Source organism: Cebus imitator, unplaced genomic scaffold (genome assembly GCF_001604975.1).
Source record: "Cebus imitator isolate Cc_AM_T3 unplaced genomic scaffold, Cebus_imitator-1.0 Scaffold41, whole genome shotgun sequence".
Taxonomy (NCBI): domain Eukaryota; kingdom Metazoa; phylum Chordata; class Mammalia; order Primates; family Cebidae; genus Cebus; species Cebus imitator.
This window is the reverse complement of record NW_016107356.1, coordinates 9,264,997-9,273,030: the sequence shown is the minus strand read 5'-3', so window position 1 is coordinate 9,273,030 and position 8,034 is coordinate 9,264,997. Positions and strand designations below refer to the sequence as shown.

Below are 8,034 nucleotides of genomic sequence, written 5' to 3'. Positions count from 1 at the left end.
CACCATGTTGGTCATGCTGGTCTTGAACTCCCGACCTCAGGTGATCCGCCCGCCTTGGCCTCCAAAGTGCTTGGATTACAGGCGTGAGCCACCACGCCTGGCCTGATTTCTAGTTTCATAGTATTGTAGTGAGAAAAAAAGATGTCTGACATAATTTCAGTCTTCTGGGCTGGGTGCAGTGGCTCATGCCTGTAATCTCAGTACTTTGAGAAGCCAAAGTGGGCAGATCACTTGATGTCAGGAGTTGGAGACCAGCCTGGCCAACACAGTGAAACCCTGTCTCTAATAAAAATACAAAAATTAGCAAGACCTGGTGGTGCATGCCTGTAATCCCAACTACTCAGAAGGAGAATCGCTTGAACCCAGGAGGCAGAGGTGGCAGTAAGCTGAGATGGTGCCACTGCACTCCAGCATCGGCAACAGAGCGAGAGCCCACCTCAAAACATAATAATCATTTCAATCTTCTTAAATCTGTTAAACCTTTATAAAAGTTTATGATCTACCCTGGGAAATGTTCCACATGCATTTGAGAAGAATGTATACTCTGCTGCTGTTAGATGAAATGTTCTGTATATGTCTGCTCTATCTATTGGTTATAATGGTTGTTCAAGTCACTCTGTTGTCCAGGCTGGAGTGCAGTGGCACAATTTCAGCTCACTGCAACCTTCGCCTCCTGGGTTCAAGTGATGCTCGAGCCTCAGCCTCCTGAGTAGGTGTGATTCCAGATGTGCACCACCACACCCAGCTAATTTTTGTACTTTTAGTAGAGGCAGGATTTCACCATTTTTGGCCATGCTGGTCTTGAACTCCTGGCCTCAAGTGATCCACCCACCTCAGACTCCAAAAGTGCTGGGATTATTGGCATAAGCCACTGCTCTCAGACCGAGATTCTTTATGTTTGACTTTTGACAAATATGTCTCAAGAACCTCATTATGCTCAAGCATTTTGAGTATTATAGGCTTCATGGGGATGGATGTTTGTTTTCCTCTCTAGATTTGGGAATTTTTCTGTCATTATTTCCTGAAGTAAGTTTTCCATCCCTTTCTTTCTGTGCTCCTCCTTGGATTCCCATAATGCATATATTGGCTGGATTGATGATGTCCCATAAGTTTCATAAACTTTCCTCACTCATTTTCATTCTTTTTCATTACACTGAAAATGGTTGAGATGATAAATGTTATATGTACTTTATCACCATTTTAAAAAAATGTTTGCTGCATCTATACAGTGGAATACAATGCAGTAATAAAAAGAAAGAAAAATTTTTAAAGGACGGATAAAAAACAATGTCTACTGTTGAGTGAAAATGCGTGGGCACCTAACAGTGTAAAAACTAAGGAGGAGAAAAGTACACATTAATTTGCTTGTACAAAATATCTCAAGAGGGATACATAAGAAGTGGCAACATTGGTTTCTTCTTAGAAGTAGATAGCCATGGGGAACAGAAGCAGAAGGGAGACTTCTCTGGAAATCTTTTTGGTACTTTGGAATTTTTGTTCAAGACAGGGTTTCACTCTGTCGCCCAGGCCGGAGTGCAGTGGAGTGTACAATCATAGCTCACTGCAGCCTTGACTTCCTGGGCTCAAGTGATCCTCCCACTGCAGCATTTCGAGTAGCTGGAAGTATAGGTGTGTGCCACCACACCCAGCTAATTTTTTTTTTTATTAATTTTGTAGAGCTGGGGTCTTGCATTGTTGTCCAGGATGGAACCTTTGGAATTTTGAATCACAGAAACCATTTTACAAAAATAAATGAAAATGCAAAACATGGTGTCTATATACTGCTCACACTTTTATGTTGGCATCACAAACTAAAATTCCACCAGAAGCCCGGTAGGAAATACAAAGGAGTGAAATCAGCATGTCTGGAACCTTGGCAACTGGAGAAAGAACACCTCTTTACAGGATACAAGGTCAAGTGCAGTCTTGGCACAAAGGATGCCAAGAGAAGTTGAAGAGTTAAATTTGTATGTGAAAATTTCTGACTGTGCCTTGTTGAAAAAATACTTTATTGATTATATATAACCAGAAATGTATACATAGGTTCACAGCTCAATTAGTATTCATGAAGTGAACACAGTGCAACCAACATCCAGATCAAGAAAGAGAGAATAGCCAGCCCAGCCAGTCACTAGCTCCCCACCTCAACTCCAACCAGGAACCACTATCCTGACTTCTAACAGACTGGATTAGTTTTGCCTGCTTCTGTACATTATATAAATAGAATCGCATGGTATATACACTTTTGGGTCTGGCATCTTTCTCTCTAGTGAAATTAATCGTACTGTCTTATGTAGTTGCATATGGGTCATTTTCATTGCTGATGGTCTTCCATTTATTCACCTATTCTTCTGTTGATTGGCATTTAGGTTGCTCTCTGTTTGGGCTTATAACACATTGTTCACCTATAAATATTCTATTTCATGTCTTCTGGTGAAATATATAAGCATTTTTGTTGTGTATCTTTCCTGAGTCCTGAAAGTGTCTGTTTAGGTTTAAAAGATACTGCCAGCTGGACATGGTGACACATGCTTGTAGTCCCAACTACTTGGGAGACTGAGGCAGCCCAAACTTGAATCCAGTTCTGGGCTGTAGTGTGTTAGGCCAATCAGGTGTCTACACTGTGATTAGCATCATTATAGTGACCTCCCAGGGAGCAAAAGACCCACACGTTTGCCTATGAAGGGTGAACCGGCCCAGGTCAGAAACGGAGCAGGTCAAAACTCTCATGCTGATCAGTAGTGGGATCATACCTGTAAACAGCACTGCATTCCAGCCTGGGCAACAAAGTGAGACCCTGTTTGTTTTAAATATATATATATAAGGCCGGGCGCGGTGGCTCACGCCTGTAATCCCAGCACTTTGGGAGGCCGAGGCGGGAGGATCACGAGGTCAACAGATAGAGACCATCCTGGTCAACATGGTGAAACCCCGTCTCTACTAAAAATACAAAAATTAGCTGGGCATGGTGGTGCACGCCTGTAGTCCCAGCTACTCGGGAGGCTGAGGTGGGAGAACTGCTTGAACCCAGGTGGCGGAGGTTGTGGTGAGCCGAGATCGCGCCATTGCATTCCAGCCTGGGTAACAAGAGCGAAGCTCCATCTCAAAATAAAAATAAATAAAAATAAATAAATAAATATATATATATATATATATACTGCCAAATAATTTTTCATTTGAGTTCTGGTTGCTCCATTTGTTTGTCTTGGCAACTTAAAAAAACAAGGCCAAATAAATCATCTGTGGACCATCAAGTTGTCACCTCTGACCTAGCGCAGCTTCAGTTTTTATGGGAGAAAGATCTTTACGGGGTAAGTCCAAAAGCATTTCACTCCCTTGCTTAAGACCTTGCAGTATCCCTCAATCTTTGAATGACTGAACTCCATGACGGGCTGCTGCTCTTTTTTTTTTTTTTTTTTTTTTTGCCTCTTTTCCCTGATCTTTGCGTTCATTTTTCATATCTCCATCCCTGCCACTTTGAAGGTCTTGGTGGGCTGCCAGATTCTAGTAAGTCAGCATGCCTTGAAATATGCTGTCTCCCCTGCCGATGGCTTCCCCTTTCTTTACTAGGCCAATTCAGTACTTTCTCTCCCCACTAAATTACTAGATTCAGTGCTTGGGATACAAACCTGGATTCTCTCTACCCCAGGAACTTCATGGTGCCTGCCACAGGGCAGGTGCCCAGTACACGCTTGTGCCACAAACTTGGGTACTCTCTGATGTTGAATTTTTTTTAAGGTAATCCAGACAGATAGAAAAAAAAAAAAACATTACACAGGAGAAAAAGGAAATTTTTACCTTCAATCTCTCCAGTTCTCCCCAGAGGCAACCACTGGTACTACTTCCTTGTATATTCTTCCTGAAATATATATGGAATGTATAAGGATATATATTCAGTCAATGCTGTGAAGAAAATAAAACAGCCCTCTGGGGGTCCGCGAGTGCTGGAGACGGTAGCACACGGTTCACAGGAGCTGGAATCTGAGACCACTACTCTGGGACCAGAAACGACTCTCGTGCACCTGCAGTCCTCCAGGGAAATCTGAAGAGGGTTCCACAGCTTGGATTCTCAGCACTTTGGGAGGCCGAGGCGGGAGGATCGCTTGAGCCCAGGAGTTGAAGACCAGGCTGAGCAACACGGTGAAAACCCGTCTCTACAAAAATAGGCCGGGCAGAGTGGTGCGCGCCTGCGTCTGAACTACTCGAGAGGCTGGGGTGGGTGGATAGCTGGAGTCCAGGAGGTCGAGGCTGCAGTGAGCTGTGATTGCACCACTACACTCCAGAATGGAGGACGGAACGAGACCCTGTCTGAAATAATAGGGAAGGAAGGAAACAAGTTACACGTAAACGCCGCCCGCAATAACCTCGTGTCGGAGCCTCAGTTGCAGACTAGCACGAGTGGAAGCCCAGCAAATGCCCAGCGCCTGCTCACTGGCCCACGGCTATCCAGCGTCGGCTCTCCTTCCCACGCCCTCCCTTCCGGAGCCTGCGCACCAGGGCCCGCTTCATGAAGGCCAGCGAAGCTGGGGACACTGGATAGCCTTTCTTGCCGACTGAGGCGGGAGGAATTTGCCAGTTCCTGTATCCCTTGTCCCTCTCTCTTCCCAGTCTAGGATACGAACTATAAATCTTTGAAAACAATTCACCCTAGAGGGGAGGGGCCAGATGCCAAGGGCCTGAGAGCGCCCAGGTATCCAGAAGGATTGTGGGTGGAGAGTCGCAGTCACGTGGCATGCTTCCACCAATCAGCGCGCAGACCGCACTTTGCGGCTCGGCTTCAAACAAACTACCGTGAGGCCGGAGCGCCACTGGGGCCCCGCCCCCCTCGCCTGGGTCTGGGGCCCCGCGAGACAGCGGGAAGGGGTGGGGGGCGCCCAGGAGGGGGCGGGACGCGGGGCCGAGTGACGGCTGGCCTCACCTATTCCGGGCGCGGGCTGAGCCCCGCAGCCAATGGGCGTGGGTGGGGGGGGTGGCCCGGCCGGCAGGGAGGGGGAGCCAGCGGCTGGGGACGCGGGGGGAGGAGGAGGCGGGCTCCCAATCCGGTTCCATCCGGTTCTCCCACCGCCCCCGCTGTGGGTCTCGGCAGCTCGGGCGGCGGGAGGAGTGGTAGCGGCCAGGCAGCCCATCTTCGCAAAGGCTTTCGGCGCGCCGCGGCCCGCGGGCACCCGGCACGCGCCTCCCCGCCGCCAGGATGCCAAAAAGGAAGGTGAGCGGCGGCCGCGGCACGCACACACCCCCTGGGGCCGCCTCTGGCCGCCCCGCTGGGCCCCGCGAGGCCCACGCTCCGCTGCCCTCACGGTGGAGCCGGGTCCGGGAGGCGCTCGGAGACCCGCGGGCGGGCGGGCGCTCGGTGGCCCCGGGGACGGTGTTCTAGAAGGTTCTGCGGTCTGGGGAGCCGAGGGGGCGATTCGAACGGGGCGGCGGGAAGCCGTGACGTCACGCGGCCGGGCATTGTTCTCGGGGCCGGGCGGGCGCGCGGGTTCTGGGACTGCGGCCCGCGTCCATCCGCGCGTTTTCTTCTCGCAGGTCAGCTCCGCCGAAGGGGCGGCCAAGGAAGAGGTGAGCGCGGGGCCTTCGGCGGGGTGTGGGGGTGGGTTTCCCGTGAGCCGCTGGACTGCCTTCTCTTCTCGCTGACTCTTCCTTTTTCTCTCTCTAAGCCCAAGAGGAGATCCGCGCGGTTGTCAGCGGTAAGTAAAGCCAGTCCGTAACCGTTTGTTTTCCGCGGGTCGTCCCCGGTGAGGACGCTCAGTGCTACTTTTGCCTTTCAGAAACCTCCTGCAAAAGTGGAAGCGAAGCCAAAAAAGGCAGCAGCGAAGGTAGGCTTCGAAACGCGCATTGGGATGCAGCAGGGTCTTAGGCTACACTGCTCCTTAATGTGGGACTTTTAATTCTGATGAGCTATTTGAGATTTCTTTATATTTTAATAACTACGGTAAATATTTTTTTTCTAGTCGGGGCAAAATGTAATGCATATATTCATCCTGGTGTATGGGACCGAATCACATTAATGCTGCTGCGGATTTTAGGCGACTTGGGACGACAAAAAATATTAAATTCTAACAAGTATACAAAGGAAATTTATTCTTAGCGTTGCGTACATTGTGGCTGGTGCTTGGCCTTTAATTGTGTGCTTGTACTTCCTCTTTTGACAGTGAAAGAGCCAAGTTGGGACTGAGGTCAGGAAAAAGGGAACATATAAATTTTTATATATAGTTTCCAAGCCAACATGGGGGAATGTTGACTTTTTTACGGGGTAGGGGAGGAGAAGTCAAAAGTTGTGTTCTTTGAGAACATAACCGCCACTACTCTAGAAGTACTTTACCAGCAGTTAAACAAAACCGTGATTTGGTTGCTCCCTAATAAATTCATGATTGCATGATTGGGGTTGCAGGTCTATAGAATGAAGTTAGTTTTGGGTATAAGTGTGTTTGATAACTTTCAGGGTGGAAAAGCAGACCATGTGTAAAACATGAATAAATTTTGTGTTCAGAGATAGCATTGAAACTACCATCTGTAAAGCTCTACGTGTTCTTCACGTTGTGTTTTCTACTCAAAACTTAGGAGAGTTTGCTATTTGAAGTCTCGAAAAAAATTTAACGCCATCACCTCTTTCCTAAAAGTGTAGGTAGAAGGCAAGCACTGCACAATCATCAGAAGAGGCAAGATTAATTTCCTTGACATTGAAGAGTTCTTGGATAATTATTAAATTTGTCCTTGTTAAATAAAGGTATAAAACAAAGATTTTTTTCTTTTTTAAGATTTGTACAGAGCTCAGTAAAAATCTTAACTATGTTTTCTTTAACAGAAAGTTCTGTTTTTGTGATCTTAAAAATAAAGCTTCAAGGAAGGTATTTTTCAACTTTGCAATTTCTCATACCAGAAGACGATGCGATAATTCTCTGTACACAGAACAGCACGGAAACTTGATGAAGGCCTAAAAAATTAGCTGACTTTGTTAAAAATGCCTGTGTGAGCGGTATATTATCACCTATTTTGTTTTTTGATTCTGTGTTTTTAACTAATTGGCTGAAATATCTGCCTGTTTCCCTTTTTACATTTTTCTTATTTATCTTTGTCCATCTTGAGATCTACTGTAAAGTGAATTTTTAATGAAAACAGTTGCAAGTTTTACCCCCGGTGGGTTTGGGACATCAGATTTAATTGAGAGGCCAACAGGTAAGTCCTCATGTCAGTGCTGCTTGAGGAACAAACCTATGAGGTCAGCTTTCCCAAAGAGAAAAGGACGGAAGGGATTCGTTTGTTGTTACATCTAGTTTCTGTAATACAACTTTGACTTCGTAGTTGATGAGACTTTAAACAGAAGGTAAGCACGTGGTGTATTGATACAATACACATAAAATACTACACAGTAGACATGTTTTCAAAGCATATCTGTCACAGTGTGTACTTCTGACTTGTATCATTTACCTAGAACTAAATATTTTGAAGGTCCAAAATACTCAGAAAACGTAATTGATTTTGTTTTATCTAGCTTATCGGTTCATAATGGTTACAAGTAGTAGTATTTCGAGTCCATGGTATTATTATGTATTCTATTTTAACTGTTTCCCGGTTTTGTATTTTTGGTATTGGAATGGTGATTATGAAATTGATGAGAAACCTTCAGAAATCAGATTACAAAAGAGTAGTTCTTTTTTTAAAGACGAGATTTTACCACGTTGGTCAGGGTGGTCCCGAACTCCTGACCTCAGATGATCTGCCCGCCTTGGCCTCCAAAGGGCTTGAATTATAGGTGTGAGCCACCATGCCCGGCCCAAAAGAGTGGTTCTTAAATACAGAAGTAGTTGTGAAAATTTGTGATAGCAATGTGTGTAGTAGCAGTTTTGTCTCAAATATATTTGTTTCTTTCTTTTTTTTTGTTTTTGTTTTTGTTTTTGTTTTTGTTTTGAGACGGAGCTTCGCTCTTGTTACCCAGGCTGGAGTGCAATGGCGCGATCTCGGCTCACCGCAACCTCCGCCTCCTGGGTTCAGGCAATTCTCCTGCCTCAGCCTCCTGAGTAGCCGGGATTACAG

At 46.3% G+C, this 8,034-nt stretch overlaps 1 protein-coding gene and 1 long non-coding RNA gene across 3 annotated transcripts in view; one reads left to right on the top strand and one right to left on the bottom strand.

The window, feature by feature from the left end:
* Positions 1 to 4,708, bottom strand: part of LOC119470804 — a 12,184-nt gene extending 7,476 nt beyond the window's left edge. The window contains exons 1-2 of the long non-coding RNA XR_005199781.1: positions 4,365 to 4,708; positions 3,630 to 3,716 (exon numbers count right to left, since the gene is read on the bottom strand). This is a non-coding gene — a long non-coding RNA (uncharacterized LOC119470804). The remainder of the gene's footprint in view (positions 1 to 3,629; positions 3,717 to 4,364) is intronic.
* A 223-nt stretch (positions 4,709 to 4,931) lies between these two features.
* HMGN1 (high mobility group nucleosome binding domain 1) overlaps positions 4,932 to 8,034 on the top strand; it is an 8,397-nt gene continuing 5,294 nt past the window's right edge. The window contains exons 1-4 of one of the 2 annotated variants that reach the window (XM_017526261.2): positions 5,042 to 5,206; positions 5,527 to 5,559; positions 5,658 to 5,687; positions 5,769 to 5,816. In XM_017526261.2, coding sequence (XP_017381750.1) covers positions 5,192 to 5,206; positions 5,527 to 5,559; positions 5,658 to 5,687; positions 5,769 to 5,816 — 126 coding nt within the window. In that variant the 5' untranslated portion in view covers positions 5,042 to 5,191. Of the gene's footprint in view, positions 5,207 to 5,526; positions 5,560 to 5,657; positions 5,817 to 8,034 lie in introns of both variants that reach the window. The other variant, XR_005199780.1, reaches the window with a different exon arrangement.